Genomic DNA, 27,317 nt, shown 5'->3' on the forward strand with positions numbered 1-27,317 from the left:
TGCTGAAGGGACCTTGATATAGTGACCTCTTCTGAGGTTATATCAGTACCTGACAAACACAGAAGTGGATGCACACAGTCAGCTATTGGATGGAACACAGGGCCCCCGATGGAGGAGCTAGAATATATACCTAAGGAGCTGAAGGGGTCTGCAACCCTATAGGAGGAACAACAATATGAACTAATCAGTACCCCCAGAGCTTGTGTCTCTAGCTGCATATGTAGCAGAAGATGGTGTACTCAGCCATCATTGGGAAGAGAGACCCCTTGGTCTTGCAAAGCTTATATGCCCCATAGAGGGGAATGCCAGGGCCAAGTAGTGGGAGTGAGTGGGCAAGGGAGCAGAGAGGGGGGAGGTTATAGGGGACATTCAGCATAGTATTTAAATGTAAATGAAGAAAACATCTAATAAAATAATTTTAAAAATGTATGTCAGGTGGTGATAACACCAAGAGTCCTGAAGTATAGCATGGTGATAGGAAGCAACTGGTGATCGTGGGGAACCTGCCTTATGAGTTATTATTGTAATGCAAATATAAAGGAGAATGAAGGCTTAGCCTTGTAACTACCTGGATGAGAACCATTCAAAGACACTTGAGTTACATAATTCTTGAAATAAGTGAGTGTAGGGACTGAGTAGCTCAATCATAGAATATTCTCCTAGCATGGAAGTAGCCATGTGCTTCATTCCTAGAGCTACAAATCATTAATAGTGAGACAAAAACAAAATCTAAAAACAATTTACAAAAGGTCTCTGGATATAATTTATAGGTAGAGCATTTATCTATCACAATAAAGTTCTAGGTTCCATCTACAGTATCCTAAACAAAACAACAACAAAAAAATCTCAAAGAAGTGAGTATGGTGAGAGAAGGTTGAGCAAGAGCAACTGACAGGTGATGAAGGCCGATGGTAGCAGGTCAAATCATACCATGTTCCATAAGCACCAAGGAACTTTAGTGAGCTTTGAGCAGAATGAGTTTTTCTCATATTTGAATTGGTACTGGAAGGTAGTCTGCTTGCTCCCATAGGAGAAAGGTAACCAACAAGCCAATGACAAACCCTGAGATCTACAGTGGTGAGCTGCCTGCATTAGATGTGCTGGTATAATTGTAGCCCAAAAGGCGTGAGAGTGACCAATCTGTCCTTTGTTGCATTTAGGGTCCACTTCACAGGATGGAATTTGTGGAGCCTGACACTGCTTGGGTAGCCAAGAACCTGAGACTAGATAGGCCAAGAGCACAAGGGAAAACCAAATAGTATTGTTCTGCTAAAGGGTAATAGCAATCACATGACTCCTTATGACATTCTGCTATACCCACAGATTGGTGCCTTGCCCAGACATCATCAGAGAAACCTCTTCATGCAGTAGCGTTGAACAAATACAGACATCCACAAGTGGACAATGTGTAGAGAATGGGATACTTTTGAGCACTCAGTTCTAAATGGGTTGTATCCTGGCAGGCGCAGAGAACTATATGGGAGAGGAGGCAGAAAGAGTCAGAAGGGATAGGGGATACCTAGAAAACTGTCTTCCAGACACAACAGGACTGATGCCCATATGAATTTACAGAGCTTGTGACAAAATGCACAGGGCCTGCCTAAGTTGAAGCAGGATGGGGTTTTAGCATTGAGGGGGGGAAATGGCCGTAAGCTCTATCACTATCCCAGAAGCTATCTCCGACTGGCATCTTCTTCTTTCAACTGAGTATCATTGTGTATATTAACTGCATGTAAGGGTAGTCCTCATGCCTGGAAGTACATGGCTAAAATAAAGTGAACTCAATGATATTGTTGTAGACTTTTTGTCTTATATTACTTTATTTTGGTCTTACTGATCTTTTGCTTGTGTATTCTGTTTTCTGATTTTGTGTTTTTATGTGTTATTTGTGTGTGTGCTTATTGTGCTTTTTTTTTTTGCTTTTAAAAGTTTAATTTTTTTTCCTCATCTGTTCTATAAAGAGAAAGAGAAGGTGTGGAATTGGCTGGGTTGGGGTGGTAAGGATTTGGTGGAAAGGAAACTATGATCAGAGTACATTAAATGAAAAAAAAATGTTTTCCATGAAAATATAAATAAAAAAGTAGGTGATTACAGGTTATGGGGGAAAGTCCAGAGTGAAACACAACCAGGCCTTCCCAGACACACGGAGGGGGGTAGATGCCACTCTGATGATCACATATGTGATGGAGAGGTGAGAGAAGTAGAAAAAAGGATCAGTACATGCCCCATGGAGACAGGTAGAGCTAAAAATGTGATGGCAGTGACCAGTGAGAGAGGGGGCTGAGGTTGCTATCAGTCAGTAGGGTTGGTATGGGCCATGTGCAACAGCCTGGAGCTTATGCAGATGCAAATTCATCCCTGAATATGCCTCCCAGCTGTGCAATCACCTTGGCTTTGGCCAATGATGAAGGTCTACAATGAGGAAAGGTTCCCTTTATGGATTGGACCTCCTCGAAGGACCACAGTAGTCTGTGATGCCATCAAAGGCCATGTTGGTGTCTATGGTCCTTGCTGCTGCTCCAAGCTGTGAAGAAGCCTGAGATCCATGTGGATGTAAGAGATCTGTGCTGCTGACTGATGACTTGGTGACATCCTTGGGCTTTGATGCCTGGGAGGTGGGGTACATCTCTGTATTACCAAGAATGCTTTGGTCTTTTATCAGTCAGGATGCAATGACTATCCATTTTGTCACCAGTATTAATCCTCTATCTTAGTACCCCAAACATGAGGAAGTACTGGAGATGGAGCCCAGGGATTCAGGTACTGTAGGAATTCACCTTCCTGTTGAATGGCAGCTCTATCCTCCAAACGTATACATTCCTGAAATTTAAGAAATGTTTTTGCCTCCTCTTGTGCGATCCAGATTCTAGTTTTGAATCTTTAACTTGCAGTTAAAGATTTGGATATTTAACTTGGAGGACCAGAAGAAGACAGAGGTTTTGAACCTAGAAACTTATATTGCCAAACATTCTTAATCTTGATGATATATATCTGCATGACATCAAATATAGAAGGAATTTGGAAATTATATTCCTAGGTAAAATGCGGATGACTAAAAAATTGAAATAAGAAATAGTATAGATTTGTCCCATCTCCCATTTTATCACTCATACATTTCTCGACTATTCAATAAATCATGGAAAACTTCCCTTTTTCAAATGATCAACTCCTTGACAGCTTTTCTTTTTTGGAAGTAGAGACTGTGCTGCTAATGAAGACAGAAAAAGCAATGAGTGAGATGGATTTTTTGCTATTGTTCTTTTGTTAGAATTCATTCTTACACCAAAAAACAGCCTCTCTATTTCTGTGTGGTTTTATTTCCCTCTGATTGAGAATGAAGTTCTCTTCTTTCTTTTGAATCAAGATGCTAAAGAACTAAACTGGCAACTTAAAAATAAAGAGCTATTATGCATGTATACTTTTATCCTAGAGAGCTATTAAGATATTTGAAATGTCACTTAGGGATAGTCTTATGTGAGTATCCAGCAACATTACATGTCCTAGAGTATAATTAGCTTTGCTCTTTGCCACAGACTTGCTACATGGTTTAAATTCCCGATCTTTAATAAATCATGGTGAACAGTTTTACAAAATTAGTAAGCTTGATGAGTATAATATGAAAATAGCATAGACAAATCAGACAACTCTAGTTGAAATCAAGAGGTAAAATATACAATCAGATGTTCACCCAAGAATAAAACAAATGGCTTATGGCATTAAAATATATTAAACCTTGCTTATAATAAAACTCAAGTGTGGGGCTGCGGCTTGGTGCTGACCTGACAAGGACTGAAGAGATGATCCTAGCACCCAAGGAAGATGCTGGGTTTCCTACAAACATGTTATACTAACTCTGAGAGATTCAATGACCTCTTTTGGCCTTAAGCTACATCTTCAAAAAGTGAAATATGCAATTATAATGAGGTAGTACTTCTTTTTGCCTGTCAGATCAGAAATGTTGTAGTTTTTAATGTTTTCTTTTTTATCTATGATGACAAAGATGTAAGAAACAGCTACACCTTTGGACTGCTGGTATCCAAATTAAACAACACATGTTTTATGACTCTATAATCCTATAACTAAGAATTTACCTTATATATAATAATTTTACCAATGTAAAAACATCTACTATAACATTGTTTGAAAAAACAAAATTATCCAACCCTGAAACAACTGAAGTGCTCACTTAATATACTGGACAAATAAGTATGACACACTTGTACAGGATTATATTGATAGGAACAATGCAGTATGAATAAATGTCCCCACAGAGAAAGATAGCTAAAATGTATTGGTAGGGATAATTTTTTTTTGTTTTTTTCGAGACAGGGTTTCTCTGTGTAGCCCTGGCTGTCCTGGAACTCACTCTTCCGCCTGCCTCTGCCTCCCGAGTGCTGGGATTAAAGGCATGCGCCACCACGCCATTTTTTTTTTTTTTTTTTGTTTTGACATAGGGTTTTTCTGTGTAGCCTTGACTGTCCTGGAACTAGTTTTATAGACCAGGGTGGCTTTAAACTCATAGAGATCAGTCTGCCTCTCCCTCCCAAGTGCTGGGATTAAAAACGTACAAACACCCAGCAAGGTACATTTTTTGTAAAGCCTTTGTTCAAAAAAGTCTCTCTGTGTTTCTGTTTAAATAAGAACAAACAGTATCTAGGAGAACCTACATAAATTGTTCTTAGTCATGACTTCTAAGGAGTCAGCTTTGGGAATGGGAAATGGAATATTTTTCTTCTCATACTCTCATTCTTCTCACACTTCTTATAGTTAATGTGATTTCTTTTAGAACAAAATTCAAAACTAAGCAGATGAATAAAGGTGCTAGGGACGATGAACTCGGATAATTGAACAAATTTGCATCTTCCACGAGACAGTTAAGAAGACCTTGTGTGAATAGGATTCACATTCATTTTGTTTGAGCACACAATTTGTTCCAAACGTTGGCTGTTGGTCTAAGATATGCTGAGTGACAGAGACAGTATCTCTCTGGTGGTTGAAGTATAAAGCCTAGTTGATGATAGGAGGATGCATTGGAAAGTCCCTCTTCATAATGCTTAACCCAGAGTTCCACCCAGAGTTGTGAGATGGACAATGGAGCTAGCTGATAGTGGCTGTAAAGCTGCCTTGGAAAAGCTGAAAGGGTTCCAGAATTTGTACTCTCTAACTTCAGAAAGTTCCAACTCATCACTTCACTTTACTTAGAAAGAAAAAGGGAGGAGAGAAGGGAGAGATGGTCTGTCATTGGAACCAACTTCCTTTTTCTTCTCTTATTCTATTAGTTGTCATCCTTTGCTTTAGATGGCCCTTTCACTATTTTTATTTATAATAAAATGGTATTTTATTTATTATTTTCATCAATTATTGTATTTATTTACATTTCAAATGTTGTCCCTCTTTCAGGTCCCCCCTCCACGTGTTCTCACTCCATTCTCCCTTCTGTTCACCTCTAAGAGGGTGATCCTCTATCTACCCACCCACCCACCTACCCACCCGCTCCTACCTCACTCCTCTAGCATCCTCCTACACTAGGGCATCAAGCCTCCACAGGACTAAGGGCCTCACCTCTCACTGATGATAAGGCAGCCCTCTGTTACATATGTAGCAGGGGCAGTGGCACAGACCAGTCCATGTATGTTCTTTGGTTACCGGCTTAGTCTCTGGGAGCTCTGAGAGGTCCAATTAGTTGATACTGTTGTTCTTCCTATGGGATTGCAATCTCCTTCAGGTCCTTCAGTCCTTCCCCTAACTCTTCTTTCATACACTCTGATTTGTTTGATCTTGTTCATTTTCCTCCAATTTCCTACTGACTCAACTTCATACTCTTCTTTCCCCCCTCCTCTTCCCCCCTCTCCTTCTCTCTCTCCTCCTCTTCCCCCCTCTTCTTCTCTCTCTCCTCCTCTTCCCCCCTCCTTCTCTTTGTCTTTTTTTAGAAAATAGATAAACAATAAAAAAGAAAACCAAACTCATTGAGCCCAGTTTATAAGGCAGATTACTCCTGGGCATGGGGCCTGCCCTGGATTTTGGTTGATATGCCAGTTGTTGCTCCACTGAAGAAAACAGCAATCTAATGTTAATAGTTACTTAGCTATGGGTGGAACATTGTGCCTACCCCCCTTCATCCATGCTGGGGTGAGACAGGGTCTTGTGGAGCCCAGGCTCTTTCCAAAATCATTTGTAGTGAAGACTATCCTTTGACTTTTGATACTCCTGCCTCCATCTCACGTGTAAGCCCACTCAGTGCTCTTTTCTCTTCTCCATTCTCATTATGTGGTGTGTGTTGCCCTAAATTACAAACCAAAGGACACTGAGTTCAGCCTCCAGAACTGCCCAAAGAAAGAACTGACTCCACAAAGTAAGGTTCTCCCAGTGAGCTCACAGCCCCCTTTCACTAATAAATAGGTGACAATAATCCTTTGAGATCAAAGTGAGACAGGAAGCCCTCCTGCATTGAAGCTCCCTCTAATCATGTTTTCTTCATTTTGCTGAGAACTTCACAGAGCTGACATACTCCTCAGCACAGAGAACATTTTGTGAATTGGACTTAGTTAATCTTGGTTTGGTTTATCAGTAGGAACCAGAATGCAAGGAAAAAATATAATGAATCTGTGGAAGAAAAAAAATGCTGGAGGCAGTGGTCAAAAAAGAAGTATAGTTGGGTAGGCATCATGTCAGGAAGTCAGGAGATAAAAACAGTACATGGACAAAATAGGGGAGGCACTAGGATCTGTTCAGAAGTGATAGATTTGCTTATTATGCATATGTCCAGATTCATCAGACTATACCCATCAAATATATAAACAGTTTATATATTAATTTTGCCTCAGATATGCTTCTAAATGTGCTAAAATACAGTATCTAGACACAGAAATGTTCGGTCAGAGATGATAGAAAGGGTTGAAGGAATAACGTGAGAATGAAAGCAATAATAAAATGTGCAGTTAGTTAAATTAATAAAAAGACAAAAATCTCGTTATTCTGATGTTGCGGTAAATCTCCAACCCAAATATGCCCTGGTAGAGAGCACAACAGATAGATGGTGTACTCTGACACTGGGAAATTCAGGTTATGAAATTAATTGGGATAGTAATAGTACTAGATGCTTAATACTGACTATACTTGACAGGCTCTAAAATCATGAGAGGAGGCAAATCTTTAGTCATGTCTATGAAGGAGTTTCTAGACTGGATGAATTGACATGTGAAAACCCACCCTAAATGTGGACAGCATCACTCCATTGCCAGAAATCTTGAACTGAATACAAAGAGCACACCTGCTCAGCACCAGCATCTCTCCCTCTCTGCTTCTAGAGTGCAGATGCAACATGACCAGCTGTGACATGCACACGCTCCCTGATTTCCAAGTCCGAGGGACTGTGCCAAACGGCAAGTCAAAATAAAGTCTTTCAGCCTTCAGCTGCTTCTTCTTTAAGGTAATTTATTATACCCATGAGAAAATTAGCAAATAAAACTATTTTGTATTGATGTAAATAATATGGCTGTCCTACACTAAAGATTATATTCTCTCATACACTAAAGATTACATTCTGCAAATTATTTCAAAGGCTTAATGTGATGATCACTTAGATAACTCCTCTACCACCGAGCTGCTTTCCCAGTCCAAAGGCATTTTCACATTTTAAGACAACTGATGCTTAAATGATGACCTTTCCAAAGTCACCCAATTTGGATACTTATTCTTTAAAGATTTTAATTTTATATAAGTGTACATGTGAGTGTGAGCAAGTGTGTGTGTGTGTGTGTGTGTGTGTGTGTGTGTGTGTGAGTGTGTGTGTGTGTGTGTGAGAATGTGTGAGTGTGAGCAAGTGTGTGTGTGTGTGTGTGTGTGTGTGTGTGTGTTGTGGGGGTTGTGCACATATGTAGACTACCTATAGAGACCAGAAGAGAGTGGTCACAGAAGCTAGCGTGGTAGGCAGCTATGAATTACCTGATGTGGATGGTGGGAACAAAATTCATGTCCTCTGCAAGAGCTGTAAGTGCTCTCAACTGCTGAACTATCTTACCAGCTCCTCAAATTGAATTTTTAACCACTATGTACAATGATTATTTAATGTGCAAACATGTGTGCCCCTTCTCCATGTGTGTATAATGTATACAATTTGTTCACATAGGTGCATATGTATAGAAATCAAGAGGCTGACTTTAGGTATCTTACTTGGTGGGTATTCTCCTAATTTTTGAGACAGGGTCTCTCATTGGACCAGCAGTTCATTGATTTGATGAGGGTTTGATGAAGAAGGCTGGACAGTAAACTTTGGGGATTCACCTGTCCCTATGCCTCCACCTAGTTCTGGGTTTACAGATGTATGTCCCTATGCCCAGCTTTTCCATGAGTGTTGGAGATCTGAACTCAGGTCCTTATGCTTGCACAGGAGATACTTTACTAATTGAGCTATCTCCCAGCTTCATTTGAGAACATAGATGCCATTAACCAGCAGATGACATTAGAGGAAGAGCAGTTCTAGCAGTCTAGTGAGTACTTAGTACAGGCCAGGGACCATTCCACATCAATGCATCTATAGTTCCTTCCACTCCTACTATAAGTCTATAAAGTAGATTCCCTCGTTGTCTCTAGACACAGATGAAAACACTGAGGTCTAGAGAGATTAAGTGGCTTGTCCAAGTAAACACAACTAATAAGTAGCTGACTCCAAAGTATAGAGCATCTGTAAATAGCAGGGGAAATTTTTTCCTTTTTTAAAGCTTATTTTATTAGATATTTTCTTCATTTACATTTCAAATGCTATCCCGAATGTCCCCTATACCCTCCCCCCACCCTGCTCCCCTGCAAACCCACTCCCACTTCTTGGCCCTGTCGTTCCCCTGTATGGGGCATATAAAGTTTGCAAGACTGAGGGGCATCTCTTCCCAACAATGGCTGACTAGGCCATCTTCTGCTATATATGCAGCTAGAGACACGAGCTCTGGGGGTACTGATTAGTTCATATTGTTGTTTCACCTATAGGGTTGCAGACCCCTTCAGTTCCTTGGGTAATTTCTCTAGCTCCTCCATTGGGGTCTCTGTGTTCTATCCTATAGATGACTGTAGGCATCCACTTCTATATTTGCCAGGCATTGGCATAGCTTCACAGAGATAGCTATATCAGTGTCCTTTCAGCAAGATCTTGCTGGCATATGCAATAATGTCTGCGTTTGGTGGCTGATTATGGGATGGACCCCCAGGTGGGGCAGTCTCTGGATTGTCCATCCTTTCGTCTTAGCTCCAAACGTTGTCTCTGCGACTTCAGCAGGGGAATTTTTACAAGCTCTTCATTCTCATCTCTCTCACTGAGTTGAATGAATGGATTAGTCCCTTCAGTTCCTCTCTGTGTGTTTCAGTAACCTTTATTCAGGTCCTCAGTGTCTCTCTTCCATACCGTACAACCTCATCTTGAGACTAAGAGCCAGATAGAAACAGGAAAAAAAAACCCAAACCAAACAGTGCCCTGTTGCTGATTTTCTATAACCTCAACACAAACACTTGTCAGTGTTGTTGAGATTTAATCTCTGTAGCTCATCTGTGAGACCAATTTTAATTTGGAGCCATCTGCCACAGACAAATGAATAATTATGGCAGAGCCCAGAGGGGAGGACCACAGGGAAAAGGTTTGCTTAGCCGCTTTCTGGATGCCTGCAGTGACGCAAGTGACCAACTTACTTGGGTAGACTGTTGATGCAATGACCAGAAGCTCCACTTACACGTTGTTCAAGTCTTTAAACCCTTCTGACAAAGGAAGAATGCCTTTGAGGTTATGGAGCTTCTACGGTACCAAAAGGCAGACTGTTGCCATCTAGGCCAGCCAGACAGGAGGGAGGTGATCTGTGAATTGGGCCAGCTCACTCTCCAACCCTCCCACATACTGTACCTGGGGTGCCTTGTGACCAGAGCCACGGACCATCTGGTCTCTTCACACACTATGACGAGCTCAAGCAAACTGAAGGAGCAACTCAGAAAATGATCAGGACTGACGTCAGTCTAACATTTAATGACCTCCCAAAGTTGTTCACATATTTCAATCTTAATTTTTCCTTAAAACAGACCTCTGAGTTAGGCAGGAGTTAGGCACTGTTAGTGGCATTTTAGAGATGATGGAACTGAACTGGCTAGCACTGTGAACAGTGAGTTAGACTCTACTTTTTGTCCTCTACACCTGTGGCATTCAAGTTGTGCTAACGCCTCAAAGGTCAAGGAAAAGCAAGAGTGAGAGCGAATCAATATGTTCTGGGTCCAACCTGCTCTCTTTAGGTTGATTCTCAGTGGGATTTTATGAATGGCTCTACTGCTAGAAACATTTGGAAGCCACTGACTTGGAACAGCATGTCTCACACAGCATGAATTGTGTACCCCAAATGATATGTTCAAGTTGTACTAACCTTGAGAATGGTCTTTATTTGGGAAAGAGTCTTTGAGGATGCAATTACAGAAAAATGGGATCATCCATTTAAGGAAGAAAGCAATTTGGATGGAAACAGAAGAAAGCCAAAGAAAGAACACTTTGCATCTATAGAGGTAGAGACTGAAGTGATATAAATGTAAGAAGCATGAGGGATTCTAGCTAACTTACAAATCTAATCAGACACCTCTCCAAAAGGAATCAGTCTTACTATTACTTTCATTCCTTATTGCGTCCTACTCTGTGAAATAAGACATTTATCTTGCCTTAAGCCATTCAGTTTGTGGTAATTTGTAAAGACGATCACAGAAAACAAATACAGAGGCATAAGGACCTCTTACCTCTTACCTAGAAACTGGTAGAGATGAGATTGTTAAAGTGTTGGTTCAGGCCTTAGCCCCAAGATTCTTTTTTTTTTTTTTTTTTTTAATTTTCAAAAATGCATTTATTTATATTTTAAATAAGGAATTTATTTGAGGAACATGAAAACATGATAGAGGGACTCCATTGCTATACAAGTATGTGGTGTTTTAAATAAGCATGACCCCTATAAACTCATATATTTGAATGCTTAATCACCAGAGAGTGGCACTACTTGAGAAGGATTAGAAGTTGTGGCTTTATTGGAGTAGGCGTGGCCTTTTGGGAGGACATATGTCACTGGTGGGCTTTGAGGTTTCAAACGCTCAAGCCAGGCCCAGTGTTGCTCTCTTCCTGCTGCCTACAGAGCAGGGTGTAGACCTCTCAAACTATCTCTCCAGCACCATGTCTGTCTGCATGCTGCTGTGCGTTCAACCATGACATAAAGGGACTAAGCCTCTGAAACTGGAAGCAAGCCCTGGGCTTAGTGGCACATGCCTTACCTCCCAGGAGTAGATGCAGTCAGATCTCTGAATTTGAGGTCAGCCTGGCATACCAAGCAAGTTCTAGGACAGCAGTAGCCCCAAGATTCTGATCCTATAGTCACGCACTAAGTCTCAGGAACCCACATTTTGACACATCCCCTATATGTACAACAAATGGTTCAGAGTTGGTTTAGCACATTCACCTAAATGCGAGCCTCTTCTCTGAATTATAGCTGAATGTGCCTTCCCTATTGAACTAGGCTCATTTAAGGATAGCTAAAGCCAATGGCCGGAAGGTAGTCAGTGGAACGGGCAAGAAGTAGTCTGGCATCAGGTCTTCTCTTGTTCCCAAGTTTTGAATTCCTTGACAAATTCTAAGAGTGTTTATCTGCAATCAATCAATCAATCAATCAATATTACAAAGCCTTCAAGTTGGCAAATTTTACTCCTAAAGAAATAGTCTGCAGTGGGTAGAAAGTTGGTCAAAGGACCAGAATCTCGAGCAACAAGAGGACTTCTCTCTCTCTCTCTCTCTCTCTCTCTCTCTCTCTCTCTCTCTCTCTCTCTCTCTTCCTCCTCCTCCTCCTCCTCCTCCTCCTCCTCCTCCTCTTCAAATAGTTATAAGGGTAAATGTGATTGATTACACAGCCCCCAAATGTCTTGTCTAGGGAAAATTGTCTTGTGATTTTTTGGGAAGATATATATCACTCCTTCATATCTTTGGCAAATATTTATATATCATCCCTTATCTTGTAGACACTGATTTGGTACACAGAGGATGAGCATGGAAAGAACTGGGCATTAGGTTTATACCATACATTAAAGGGACTAGGAACTCCTACAAGTGAGGCCACCCACTAGTGCAAGGTGCCATGTAATTAGTTTCAAATAAAGGGAAGAAGATTGATCCAGTGTGGTATAGGAACTTAGAGGATGGTTCTTAATGCTGAGAATGAGACACAGAACACATGACATTCGATGAGTTTGCTAAGATGGACCGAGTAGGAAACAAACTCACATTCTATGCTATATCTCTTAGGCCTGTCACTAGGTAGTTCATCTATTTTCTATTCATTTGATCTATCTCACCATTCCTGTGTTACAATTCTATGATTTCCAGGGAAGTAGTGTGGTCTAGTATATGGCTTTTAAAATGTTTCCACTCAGAACCGCCCTTCACCAAAGAAATTTTAATCTAACCCAGGTATATAGGTATATAAGAGAGGTTTACGAATATTAAACATTTGCTAATACTAAATCATGATTAAATTTAGTCTAAAACAATTGCTAGTTCTACCTCATTAAAGATTAAAACAAAGTTGCTGTACTGGATAGCTTTGTGTCAACTTGACACAGCTGGAGTTATCACAGAGAAAGGAGCTTCAGTTGGGGAAGTGCCTCCATGAGATCCAGCTGTAAGGCATTTTCTCGATTAGTGATCAAGCGGGGAGGGCCCCTTGTGGGTGGTGCCATCCCTGGGCTGGTAGTCTTGGTTCTATAAGAGAGCAGGCTGAACAAGTCCATGGTCTCTGCATCAGCTCCTGCTTTCTGACCTGCTTCAGTTCCAGTCCTGCATCCTTTGGTGATCAAAAGCAGTATGGAAATGTAAGCCAAATAAATCCTTTCCTCCCCAACTTGCTTCTTGGTCATGATGTTTGTGCAGGAATAGAAACCCTGACTAAGACAGTTGCATACTAATGATATGAATGTACTTGTTTATATTTACATAAAGAATTAAATCTTGGCTACATATTTGATACTTCTTTTGATATTTTTTTGATATGTTATACTGCAGAATCATTTTTCAGAGTGAACAAGATTTTAGTTTTAGGATCATCAGTGCTGAGAATGCTGCTATATATAACCATACACTATGAAATAGCAGAAGTATGTTTAGGGTTATTTAAGAAATTATTGGACATTCTGTGCTAATCTCAAACTAAAACTCACCAATTTATTTTTTAATAGAAAACAACTCACTGAACAGCTTTTAAAAATCAAACATTCTAATGCAATCCAATCCAAAGGTATACTAATTTAATATTTAATTTAACATGCTGAGGAATTATAGCAAAAATATTAAGAGTCTTTGTTTTCCATAGTTGCGCCATTATGTTTCTATAATCCCATAACTATTGGTATGTAAAATAAAGGCACTGTCAGTAATCTATCAGCCATTAGTCTCGAAGCTGAGCTGAGAAGCATCACTGACACTGTGTAATAGCATGTGCAATGTAAAGGGCCTTATTGCAAGGCTGCAATGAGGTTGTATGATAGATACACCATGAGCGAGCACTGCCACAAACACCTGTGATTTTTTTGCACGTTTGACTTTAAATCAATTTTTTATTGTTGAACATTCAAAAGTCTTTTACTGTTTCTAATTTTTAAAAGATTAGTTTTATTAATTAATTATATGTGTTTGTTTGTTTATGCATCTATATATATGTTCATATGAATGCAGGTACCTGTGGAGATTTAAAAAAAAGGCATAGACTATCCTGGAACTGAGTTAGAGGTGCTTACAATACACCCAAATTTGGGTGCTGGAAATTGAACTTAGGTCCACATTGCAAGATCAATACATGTTCCTAATATGCCATCTCTCCAGCTTTGGTTGTCAAAGTCTTTGTAATAGCCTCATTCAATTGTTTGATCAGGACCTACTGGGTAAAAAGAAGCTTAGGAGCTTGAATTCCAGCTCTGATATTTTGTGTGATCTTTACAATTGATTTAATACTCCTTTTTCTTCCTGGCTAACAAGGAATACACTACTACTACTATTACTATTACTACTACTACTACTATTACTACTAAAATAATAATGTCTAGCAATTTAATGCCTGAATGATTAAATGAAGTAAGTCATGTTAAGATGCTTAGCTCAGTAATGGTTACATATTACTCATCCATTAAATAAGCATTTATCAAGTATGGTGTCCAGGTAGTTTTATATAGCAAGGAGCGAGAGTGATGGGATCCTTACTCTTTTGGAGGTAAAGAAAATGCTGATGGGGAAGGGAACTTGGTCTGTTATTCCAAGGTTTGTTGATCTGCTAGTTCTAGACGTTGACTCTATTCTCCATGCTGTCAATTCCAGGACTTTGCAAGCTGTCAGCTCATTTTCATTGTTCATGTCCTAAATGAATCAGTATGAAGAATGATGCATCTCCCTGAACTCCAGCTTTGGCTCTGTCTCATAAGACTTGAGGTTGAATGTTTGCATTGTTGCTGATTAATCTCCTTCCATATTTGACCAGTTTCCATTCTGTTTTCCTCACCATGGCTATAACAAAGCTAGGAGGCACTCATCAGAGGTTTATCAGATAAGCCACATTGTCTTGGACACCCAGCGTCCAAAAATGATGAGCAAAACAAGGGTCTTTGCTTTATAAAGTACATCACCTCAAGCACTTTCTCATAACACCAGCGGAAAAGTCAACATTGTGGCATTAAAAGCAAGGACTGGAGTAATTAGATCATTATCCTAATGTAGAAAGAATAAGCTAACTTGACTTTTCAGGAAGGCTTCAGAGGCACAAAAAGAATTGGTGCAGGGAGACTAATGAGAAAATGTTCCTGGTCGTGGAGGACAGTGACTCTCAAAATAGAGCCTGTGTTAGAATCCTCTTGAGAACCTGTTAAGGCACAGTTTGTTGGGGAACATCTCAGAGCTCAAGACTCACTCTGCTTGTAGTGTGGGGTTCTAAGGCTTTGCATTTTGCATAAGTTCTCAGGAAATGCTGCTGCCGGCAGTCTCACCACCACACTTTGAGAACCCCTTACTTATGAGTGTGATGACAGAGCGGGCAGTAGGAGTGGGAATTGGGTTAGAAGGGAAAGAACAAGGAATCGGGAAACCATGGGGCCTAGGGATTGAACATGGGAGACAAGATTTGACTACGAAATCAAAGATGACTAAAACAATATCAACTTTCAGTGACTTGAGGATATGAGACTTACAGACATAAACTGAGACTTACAGACATAAACTACCAAATGCTTATGAGTAAGATTCAGTCACATACCATGTACTAGAAAAATATGCTAGGCTTTTATTTGTGTCTCTACTGTGGCATTTAACATTTTCTTGTCTATGGAAGAAAAGCCTCTCAAGAGAAAGCATGGGTCTGTGCTTGGACTCTTTTCTAGAATGTAGTGTTTGAGTAAAGAAAGAAAATGAAGATATAGTGGGGGTGGTAAAGAAAGTGGAAAGAGTTTATATATTCTAGACATGATGAACATGACTCTGCACTGCTAAGTATTGAATATGTATGAGTAACTAAGGAAAAAAAAGACAAAGCAATGAAATAAAACAGCAGGGGCCACACAGGGCAGTTCCTGGGATAGCTCAGGAGACAAGTGATTACAGTTTCTAAGATAGGGCTTCTCCATTTCAGACTGCTAAACCTTTGTCCTTTGGACTCTGACATCCTGATTTCTAGCTATTTCCAGCTTAAGGGAATTCTCTTACCTGCTTCTCCCCGCTGGGCTTCCTGTAGCTAAGCAGAAGTTCTACAGCTCCTACCACCTCCTTGCGGATGGCATAGAGTAATGCATCGCCCACATACACACTGTGGTTCAGCAGTAGCTCCATGATCTCCAAGTTCTCATTCTCAATGGCAATGAGCAGGGCGCTCCTGCCCAAAGGATCCATGCAGTTGATGTTGACATTGTAGTAGATCTCGGCCTCCTGCAGTGCCTGCTTCACCGTGGCATAGTCCCCCTTCTCCACAGCACTAAGGAAGGCCTTCTCCTCAGCAGACAGCTCAGTCTCAGCCCTCACGATTTGAAGGGGGATGCGATCTCTGTATGGTGAGTAATTGACCTTCTTGTAGTACAGCTGGGCCATGGTTCATAACAATTTAGAAAACTGAGAGAGAGAGAGAGAGAGAGAGAGAGAGAGAGAGAGAGAGAGAGAGAGAGAGAGAGAGAGAGAGTGTTTTAGTTACATGAAGGTTTCAAATGACCACTTATTAATCCCTTTTTAGTGGCATTTCAAAATACCAAAAGTGTTTAAATGACATCAATGTGACCCTGTAGCCAAGGAGGAGAGTAGCAAGATCCCAGACTTTGATCAGATAGACTTGGGCTCAAACTAACACTTACCAGCTCTGTGATCTTGGACAAGTTAGCCAAAGCCTCTACCACATTAGTTCCTAAGGTTATCCATATTAATATCATTAGCAGTTATTGTCTAGACACTGCTTACCAAGTCTTGTGCTAGAGAATAATTCCTACCCTGAAAAGCTACTCTGATACTTAAAGGAGGTACACAGAATCACAACCCCTAAGATATAGTACACATTAGATTGTCCTTTTCCTTTCACTGCTGAAAATATTTGTGGTACTACTTTTGATCAGTGGCACTACCTTCATCCTGACACAGGGCCAGTTTCTTTTGATCTCTGGGTCTGTGCATCTTTTTGTAATCTACTTTTTCAAGATTTCATTTGCCCACTGTTCCAGATACACATTTCATACTGAAGTACGGTTTTAGGAGTTGAGAATACAGCTCAGTTAGTAGAATGCTTCTCCACTTAGCCCAGACCCATTTGATTCCCTAGCTCCACATGCAATAGAACTGAGAGGCCCCTTGGTCTTGCAAACCTTATATGACCCAGCACAAGGGAATGCCTGGGCCAAGTAGTGGGAGTTGGTAGGTAGGGGAGCAGGGGTGTGTGGGGGGTATAGGGAACTTTCGGGATAGCATTTGAAATGTAAATAAAGAAAATAATAATAAATAAATTTAAAAAAGGAAAAAAAAAAACTGGTAGCGCACAGCCATACTCTCAGTTCTCAGAAGGTAGAGGAAGGAGAGCCAGAAGTTCAAGGTCATCCTTGGCCACAAAGTGGATTCACAGCTGGCCTAGGATTTATGAGACCATGTATTTTTTAAAAAAGATAAAAAGGGGAAAATATATATGTGATTTAGTGTTAAGTCCAACCCTGTTCCTTGTTGATGCCCATTGAAGAAGTATTGACGTTAACAAGCCAAAGCTATCTGCAAATGATAAGGATGGGCTCCCTTCCTAAACCTACCCCTGGTTTCTTTCTGCCACAACTCCAAACTCTGAAGCTAAGAGACTGGAGAATCAATTTGATTTAATTTGGAGGAACAAATGGTCTGTTTCGTTTGTGCCAAATCGAAGGTCACATCACACTTAACAGAACTGATTGTAAAGCGAAAATGACATTGTTATTTACTGAACACCTGTACTGTGTTTAAATTTTCTCAGGACAACCAAGAAAATAAAAGCACACTTGCCTATAACCATACAGAAGGCATCACAGGGTAGAGCACTTCCTCTACAATTTACAGATCAAATTCACTCACATTCCTCATTGACGCCTTGTACTGTCCCTGTGAGATGGGGGTGATGATCCTCTTCCGGGGAGAAAATGAGACTTAGATCTACTAGCAGAGTGATCGGCTGTTCTCTCCAGAGCAGGCCACTCTAGAGTTAAGATGGCCTCATTTTAATACTTTTCATTTTACTACTAGCAGGGAATGGAAGTGTGATAAAGAGCTCCGTGTCTCATCTCTTAGATGTAAGAGAAGGTATGGAACGTCCACATTTACCTCAGTTTTTCAGGTGATTACATCTCTACTTTAGCAGGGCAAAAAGCATATATTATATCAAGTAGCATTTGCAATTCATATCCTTGTGATCTTTGGAGGAGTTAGCATTTGACGATAACTGTTGGCTGCCTTTTGCCCAAATGATGAATGTCTTTCGTTGTCCAGCAATCAGGAGAACAGCGTACTGTTTGACTACCTAGAAAAACTCTGATGCCTTTCACCACTGTGCTGGTTACTTTTTGTTAACTGGATACACACTCAAGTTACCTGGAGAGGGAGAGCGCCTCAAGTGAGGCATGGCATCCCATCAGATTGGCTTGATTACTAGTTGATGGACGAAAGCACAGCTCACTGTGGATGACGCTGTCTCTAGGGAGTTGGGCCAGGCTAAATAAGTAAAGTAGCTAAAGCAGGGCTGTGGTGGCACACACCTTTAATCCCAGCACTCAGGAAGCAGAGGTAGGCAGATCTCTTTGAGTTTGAGGCCAGCCTGGTCTACAGAGTGAGTTCTGAGTTCTGAGTTCTGAGTTCTGAGTGAGTTCTCTGTAGCCAGGGTTACACAGAGAAATCCTGTCTTGAAAAACAACCAAACCAAACAAAACAAGACAAGAACAAAAAGGTAGCTGAGCATACTCAGGGGAGCAAGCCAATAAACACCTTCTTCCATGGTCTGGCTTCTGTATCTGCTTGAGTTCCTGCCCTGACTGACAGACAGCAATGAGGGAGTGTAAAACAAATCTCTTCTTCTCTAAGTTCTTGTTAGTCATGGTGTTTATCGCAGCAACAGGAAGCACACTAGAGCAGCCACTTTCAACGAATTTGACAGAGTCTAAAGGAAGTTGGCACTTAGAGGAAGCACTTGCCACTAAACAGCATATGACCTTGATAATACTAACTTTAGACTGCCTCTCTGCCTCGATGTTGTCAACAGGAAGTGGGAGGGAAGAAGAGTGTGAGCCCCTAAAGAGAAACTCGAGAGCTCTAGGGCTTCTGCTATAATAACTTACTTAACGGAAATGCACTGAGCAATTCCAGTGCGTCCAACATTCTGGTAACCGCTGTAGTGATGGTGCAGGGGCAAGGGAGGGGAAGAAGATGGTAGAACAAGCTCTGCTTTCACCATTTTTTTTTTGGCTTCCACTACTGCCACATGTTGGACTTACTAATAAACCTGACTCCATTCTCCCCGTTATTTCTAGTGTGCATCTAAGCCATCCTATAAAGCACAACTTCCTGATTCCATTCTGCTTATATTCCATGATTTCCTACAGGGGTGTGTGTGTGTGTGTGTGTGTGTGTGTGTGTGTGTGTTGTGTATGTATGGTAGCCCAAGATTAATGGCAGATATCTCGCTCTGTGGTTGTCCTTCTTTATCTTTTGACTAGAGTTTCCCTCCAGCAAATTCTAGGGATCCTCTTGTCTTTGCTTCCCCAGTGCTCAGGTGTACTGGCTAGTTTTGTGTCAACTTAACACAGGCTGGAGTTATCACAGAGAAAGGAGCTTCAGTTGGGGAAATGCCTCCACAAGATCCAGCTGTAAGGCATTTTCTCAATTANTGATCAGGGGGGAGGTCCCCTTGTGGGTGGTGCCATCTCTGGACTGGTAGTCTTAGTTCTATAAGAGAGTAGGCTGAGCAAGCCAGGGGAAGCAAGCCAGTAAAGAACATCCCTCCATGGCCTCTGCTTCCTGACCTGCTTGAGTTCCAGTCCTAACATACTTTGGTGATTAACAGCAATGTGGAAAATGTAAGCTGAATAAACCCTTTCCTCCCCAACTTGCTTCTTGGTCATGATGTTTGTGCAGGAATAGAAACCCTGACTAAGACATCAGGTTATACATGTGGATTCTCATGCTCAGCTTTTTTTTTTTTAAATCTGGGTACCAGGGGATCTAAACACATGCTTGTTTGGCAAGCACTTACTTGCTGAGCTATCTCTTCACCCCTTCCTGCTATTCTTTTAAAAGTCTCCTAAAGAGGAGACTTGCAAGCTCTTGGCTCCTGTTCATTTTCCTGACCTTAGCTAAAACTCATCCTAGCCACAAATGTTTAACCCCATGATACTTCCTTCAATTCTTCTGTGATGCCAAGATTTTTTGACTCTAAGACCTTTGACCTTTACCCATCTCTTTTCATTTTTTAGTTCTTACATAAATATCACCCTCCAAGCTGCCCAAATTAGTCCCTTCATATTCTTCTCTTCTTCCTGTCTTCTTCCTCTTTGATGATTACCAAAATTTCTACTTAGTACTTATTTGTCTTATTGGCTAATTGCTCCTTCCAAATAGCCTTAAAGCTCAAGTACACGAATTGTCCCAGGTCCTGTTTTCTGGTGCCCAGCCCTGCCCATTGACTGGCACAACTTGGACATTAGGTCCATATCCAATGAGTAAAGGAGACAACCATCCCCAATATTCCCTTATCTCTTTTCATCCCATCTTGAGTTCTAGCTACATTGAGCCATGTTCTGACTTGTCCTTTTCTGACAAGTTCTTTGTATCTGGACATCACCCTAGTCTCTCTGCTTAGCCAGCTTCTGCTCATTTTTCAATATCTCCTCAATCACAAGTTCTGTTCAGTGCAAAATATTTACCAAATACCCTCAGGAGTTCAGTCAGTCTTCCTGTTCTCTACTAGTACTTTGATCACTTTTCTTTAGTAAGTAACACTGACTGAATATTTTTTGTCTTCATATGACTAGGGTAGCAGAACATAGATCTCTGTATTCCCAGCACTCACACAGATCTAGAACATGGCAGGAAGTAGTTCTGAACATTTAAGAACCAAAACCAATTGGGTGATAGCAGAATTAAGTACTAGGTGGGTGGCACTAATTTGTGATCTCAGAAAGGGCTCAGCAAGGACTGGAGGCCTCAGAAAAGGTTTCAGGGCGCAACAATTGATGGGCCAGTTGAACATACAAATGTGAGGGCCATTCTGCCCTTTAGAGGGAAGACTTTTTTTTACTTAAGACTTCAGATTTATTACTGTGAAATATCAGTTTTAGAAGGATGCACATAATATCCAGTTTCTCATTTAGTGTGATAATGAAGTCTTGTGGGGATAGCATGGACATTAAAAACTTTTCAAGTACTTTGTCATTTAAATTCATATATGGCATTCATACTTATCATATATAGTATATATTATCTTTTAATATATATTTCTTTTCTTTTTTATTAGATATTTTCTTTATTTACATTTCAAATGTTATCCCTTTTTCTGGTTTCCCCTCCGAAAATCTCCCATCCCCTCCCTCCTCCCCCCGCTCACCAACCCACCCACTCCTACTTTCTGGCCTTGGCATTCCCCTATAATGGGGCATAGAACCTAAGTGGTGAGACAGATCATGACTTGGCTGAGAGGGACATGGAAGGCTGTTCCTTTCAAGCTACAGCACAATACAAGAATTAGAGGTATAGTTCATAATCTTAGTCTTCCCAACTGTGTAATGATTTTAAACATTTTCCACTTGCCTCTTCAGAGGCCACCATAGAAGAAAAGGCTCTCTTACTGTGTTGGGCTTAGCATTGTAAGGGACATCTATGAACATCTTACCTAAGTACCACCATAGGGGAAACAGAATTTACATGTATCCCTGGGAAACGTGAAAAGGAAGGAAACAGACACATTTAGTACCCTATTATGCACCAGACATTGTGCCAGGAGATTGGGCAATAAAGATATAAAAATAATTGTTCTAGTTTGTAATAGTTAATGTAATAGTTAATGTTTTCTGGGCACTGTGCCAGGAACTGGGACTGCACCATTACTCTGACTGATTCTAATAGTACTGCATGCAGCAAGCAGCGTCATTCATTACATTCTCATGATGTGCCAGATGCTAGATACATGGGTTAAAATCATAAAGGGAGATGACACTACATTCATGATAATAACGGGCTTGAAGCACACATAATTGGTGGATATATAGGCAAACCATAGTCTACCTTTGCATTTTGTCTCTTACATTCAAACCTTTCTGCTGTGTTTTATTTAGTATGCTATGTTAGGAGAGTCCTCATAGAATCCTTATGTTGAAAAACTTCCCTCCAGAGTTTTGCTTGAGATTGTGATATTACAGAGCTGTTCTTTTGCATGAAGCTACTAGATCTTCAAAGCAGCCACTGGAACAAATAGTGAATCATATGGCTAAAATCAAGTAATAGCGTTACATGAAGTCCATCATTAGGAGTGTTATTATCTTGTAAATAAAGAATTTATTTGACTAGAAGGACAGGGAAGATGCAATAAAGGGAAAAAGGAGAGACCTTGTGTCCAACCATGGGAACCTCTTTTAAGTCTATAGAGCCATGCCTAGCTCTACACTGTGCTGAGAATGAGACAAAGTTCTCTTTCCTGTGCTATTTGTTGGTATACAGACTTGTGTAGATGTTTCATGACTTGCTACATTCTTTGAACTCTTATAGAGCCTACCATTGGAGCCTCTTAACCCTCACAGCATTTCCCTCAATAATGGTGGAGACCCAGTCTCCTTTCCATATGCTTGCTACTAGTCTCACTTCCCCATTATTTAGGGAATAAGGATCTGATAGAGGGAGCGACTAGGATCTCTTGAGGATCTGTTATCAGAAAGATTCCTTCCCGTTGCTCTTTACCTTTACACTTGCTAGATTGTACTTCATTAACTTAAGGCAAATGCTGAGATCTTTTCTTCAGTAAAGAAAACAAAGCCAGCCTGTGTTTCATGCCATTCTGCCAGTAAACCCCATTAGGAAAGGAGTCCCCCAAGCATGAAAGATTAAGAATTCTCTAACAAGCTGTCTCAGAGGGCTTATCATGTTCCCTCTTTCCTTTGATGCTGTCCAGAGGAGTTTGTCTAATGGTCAGCTGTGACATTTGTGGGATTAAATCATGTGATTTAAGGAGCTAAATCGATGGACTGGGCAGAGGGCCAGAGTATAAAGTTGACTTAACAAATCCCAGCTGAGATCTCTGCCCAGCATAGGGCTTTGTGTGTGTGTGTGTGTGTGTATGTATACAATAGTCTGGCTTCCCACCTAACTAAAGCATTAGCCTCATCAGAGGAATCTGGTCTCCACAAATTGCTTAGGCTTTGTGCCAGATGGACTGATACATTATTATTGGAACTCAGTGACCTCTTACTATTATCCATGCTAAGTGTCCAATAGTACAAGCTTCATTGACATTCTGATGTGAAGACATTTAACCTGATAAAAATTTTGACATTTAAAGAATGAATACTTGACAATTAATGAATTTTACTATATGTCAAACACCATGATGTATATACACAGTGCAAATTTCATGGGACAAAGCCTTTTTGTGAAGTAGTCAGACGAAGGTTGTGGGATGGAGAGGGAGAGAGGGGGGTAGAGGAGGGAGAGGGAGAGGGATTGTCAGAATATTTTGGTACTTTTCCAACTACCATTTTGCTCAATTTCCAGCTTTATTTGGTTTATTTATCCATGGGTTTTTGAGACAGGAACTTCCTATGCAACCCATGTTAGCCTTTAACTCATTGTTCTGCCTTAGCCTCTAGAATGCTGGAATTATAGATATGAGTCACCATTCTCAGTTTGAACTTCCTAAATACTAAAGTAGTAACAATAGTCTTTATCTGTCAAGTTCATATGATGACTCTTCTGCAAAATATTCTACAGGCCATCTATAATACGTTCCGGGCAAATGAAAAGGTTCCTGTGACAATATCCTTTTTAATATCTCTGGTTCTGAGCACCTGTAGTGAGAGGAAACTAAGTTTTCTTTCTTTTGTCACCTGTATGGTGCCAATTTTGTGCACATGTTCAGCTGAAATCACATGCCTACAACTTTCAGTCCCCAGCACTTGCTCCCTCTACAATGTCCAAAAAGCCATTTCTTTCTTTCACAGATTGCCTGGAAATATTTGATGCTAGTCATCATGTTTTTCTCTGTTCAATTGTTTCCTTATTTGGAATTAACATTCTGTTTCTTAATGTTATTGTAGTAACAAATCACTTTTCATTAGATTTGAGGTCTACTCCATGGATGGAGCCCATCTCAAACACAGTTAAGTGGATAAGGACTTGAGGCTACATAGGTCATGGGCCCTAGTGGAAAACCTAGCACTATTATTCTGCTAAAGGAACATAGCAATAAATCACTCCTACTAACATATTCATACCAATAGAAAAAAGCATCTCTTGGTCTCCTCAATGGTGAAACTTCTTGTAATATATTGTTTATTTACTAGTTAAGCACTTAGCTTTCTTTCCAAATACAAATACAATATGAAAAATGACTTTATATATCCTGTTTACATTCCTATTCTCAGAAGCTGATACATAATAAGTCCTCAATAAATATGCATGGAAATATTACATAACAGTGGTAGGGATAGAGATGGGGAAATGCTTTGTTGTCAGAAACTTGTTTTTGTTTATATAAATACTCCCACTATAAAGCCATACCCTTATGAAAGAAGTAATTCCCTCACCATAGACAGAGTCTTAATCATTTGTTTCTTTGGAGAGGCACAAAGCTGTATTTGGGAAATGGATGTAATTCTGGCCAATGAGATGTGCTGAAGGGCTTATTTTCTTGTGTTGTCATTTGTATGTGATACCAAGGACTTCAGTGGCCATTATGTGAAGAAAGCCAACAAGTGATGCAGCATACTTGGTAAAGATGGCATAGTTAGAGCATTTATGATGTCTTTGGGTCATTGAACTAGCTCTCATGAGTCTCTCTCAACTTCTGTAGTTTTAGACATTCAAGATAATAGCTCCCTTTTGCTAATCCACTTTTATCCAATTTTGTTAAAAGAACTGAAAAAAACCCTCAAATGATAACATTTCCTCAAATATAAATTACCAAAATTAAACCTCTGAGAGATAGAAAATTTGAATAATAGTTATATTAAAATAGTCTGAAATATCTACCTATTAAAAGCCACTCAGCTCAAATGATTTTATAGCTGTATATAGAACTTAAAAATATACCTAGCTTTCTTAATATTAAGAATTTTAAAAAAAGAATATTCAGATTACAAAAAGAATGAGCACTTCCAAATTAATTCTCTAGAGCTAGAATACCTTACTATCCAAACCTAATATAAATAATCTAAATCTAATTAAAACTAATTAATCTAAATAAAAACTATATATTAACTTTAATCATAAGAACCTTCACAAATTCTCAATGAAACATTAACATTTAGCATTTATTTACTTAAAAGATCTAAGTAAAATAATAAAGGAAGTAAAATAATTCCATACAGAGGAGAGGCCCTTGGTCCTGTGAAGGCTCTATGCTCCAGTGTAGGGGAATGCCTGGGCTAGGAAACAAGAATGGGTGGGTGAGTGAGCGGGGGGAGGGGGGAGGGGAAATCAGGAAAGGGGGTAACATTTGAAAACTAAATAAAGAAAATATCTAATAAAAAATAATTCCATACAAAATTTATTACCACTAATTAATAATAAATCTAGTATTTATGAAATATTAAACTGATAGACATTAAAATCCAAGATAAATGTAAAGATTATACTATAAGTACTGGTGTTCAACTTTTAAATTCTGAGTAATATATTGAGAAGCACAAGAAACTATAATGAACATCTGGACAGAAGCAAAAATCATATTTATATACACATAATATACTTATAAAACTTACAAAAATATGTTATAAATACAAGAAAATTTGATGAGGTGACAAAATACAAGAACTTTATCACCATCATTTAGAAATTTACATGAAAACATCCAGTTAATCATAGGAACATCATGTAAAGATTCTTAGTAATAAATTTAACAAAACATGACTACTACTCATGTAACAAAGTTATTGGCAATATAAAACAAGGTCCAAGGCAATAGGAAAATATTTTCATGAGTAGACAGATTTTATCTACAAAATACAGCTTCCCATATTAGGATATACATTTTAAAAGGTATCAATATCTAGGTTTTATACAGAACTAGGCAAATAAGATGTTTAAATGTGTACTGGCTGGTTTTGTGTGACAACTTGATACAGGCTGGAGTTATCACAGAGAAAGGAGATTCAGGTGAGGAAATGCCTCCATGAGATCTGGCTCTAAAGCATTTTCTCAATTGATGATCAAGTGTGGAGGGCCCATTGTGGATGGTTCCATCCCTGGGCTGGTAGTCTTGGGTTCTATAATAAAGCAAGCTGAACAAGGCAGGGGAAGCAAGCCAGGAAGTAACATTCCTCCATGGCCTCTGCATCAGCTCCTGCTTCCTGACCTGCTTGAGTTCCACTCCTGACTTACTTTGGTGATGACCATCAATGTGGAAGTGTAAGCTGAATAAATCCTTTCCTTCCCAACTTGCATCTTGGTTCTGATGTTTGTTCAGGAATAGAAACCTTGACCAAGACAAAATGGATGGATATATTTATAAAAATTATATACAAACTTTGAGCAAAGTAAAGAAGAGATACCATCAAAAATGTCAGAGTAAAGTCCCGCGCCATCTTCTGCACGAACTCAGTGGAGGGTCCCAATGTTCCCAGAGGAATCTCCACACCGCAGGAGCCCTAGCACACCCAGGGTCTTGGGATCACTGGTGAGTGGAACCAACATCTGTTCTAAAGAATCCTGGAGGGTCTTGTGCCAGCAGGAAAAGGGACAAAGGAAACCCACTTACCCAGTGGCTGGGATTAATTCCAGTCGGGATCAGCCCTGGGCGCAAACTGGGCAAGCCCTAGCACACCCAGGATCTTGGGATCACTGAGACCAATCTAATCAAGAGAGCACGTGGGTGGCAGAAGAAACAGAGTTTCTTGGACAGGGTCCCTTCAGGCCTTCATCCTCAGCGAGGAGGCAGAGCTGAGTCCCAGACCTCTGGGCACCTTCCTTGCCAGAGGAGAATTGGCATCCATGCAGGGCTCTGACTCCAGGACTCAGGAGGTGGATCTGAGCTCCAGACTTCTGGGCACATTCCCTGCAAGAGGAGAGCTTGCCTGCAGAGAGTGCTCTGACCACTGGGAATCAGGAGAGGATTGGACTCCCAGGAGTGCTGACAGAGGCTAACAGAATCACAGGAGGAACAAGTTGTAGCCAGAGACAGCTAGAACATCTAACACCAGAGATTACCAGATGGCGAAAGGCAAATGTAAGAATCTTACTAACAGAAACCAAGACCACTGAGCATCATCAGAACACAGTACACCCACCACAGCGAGTCCTGGACAGCCCAACACACCAAAAAAGCAAGACTTAGATTTAAAATCATGTCTCATGATGCCCATAGAGGATTTTAAGAAGGGCATTAATAATTCACTAAAAGAAATACAGGAGAACACTGCTAAACAGGTGATGGAATTGAACAAAACCATCAAAGATCTACAAATGGAAGTAGAAACAATAAAGAAAATCCAAATGGAGACAACTCTGGAGATAGAAACCCTAGGAAAGAAATCAGGAGCCATAGATACCAGCATCAGCAACAGAATACAAGAGATGGAAGAGAGAATCTCAGCTGCAGAAGATTCCA

At 40.2% G+C, this 27,317-nt stretch overlaps 1 protein-coding gene across 1 annotated transcript in view; it reads right to left on the reverse strand.

The window, feature by feature from the left end:
- The window catches only part of Trpc5 (transient receptor potential cation channel subfamily C member 5), a 290,726-nt gene that overhangs the window by 126,805 nt on the left and 136,604 nt on the right, over nt 1–27,317 (reverse strand). The window contains exon 2 of the mRNA XM_021188239.2: nt 15,731–16,129. Within this exon, the coding sequence (XP_021043898.1) occupies nt 15,731–16,108 (378 nt within the window). The 5' untranslated portion in view covers nt 16,109–16,129. The remainder of the gene's footprint in view (nt 1–15,730; nt 16,130–27,317) is intronic.

This window comes from Mus pahari, chromosome X, assembly GCF_900095145.1.
Source record: "Mus pahari chromosome X, PAHARI_EIJ_v1.1, whole genome shotgun sequence".
Classification (NCBI taxonomy): Eukaryota; Metazoa; Chordata; class Mammalia; order Rodentia; family Muridae; genus Mus; species Mus pahari.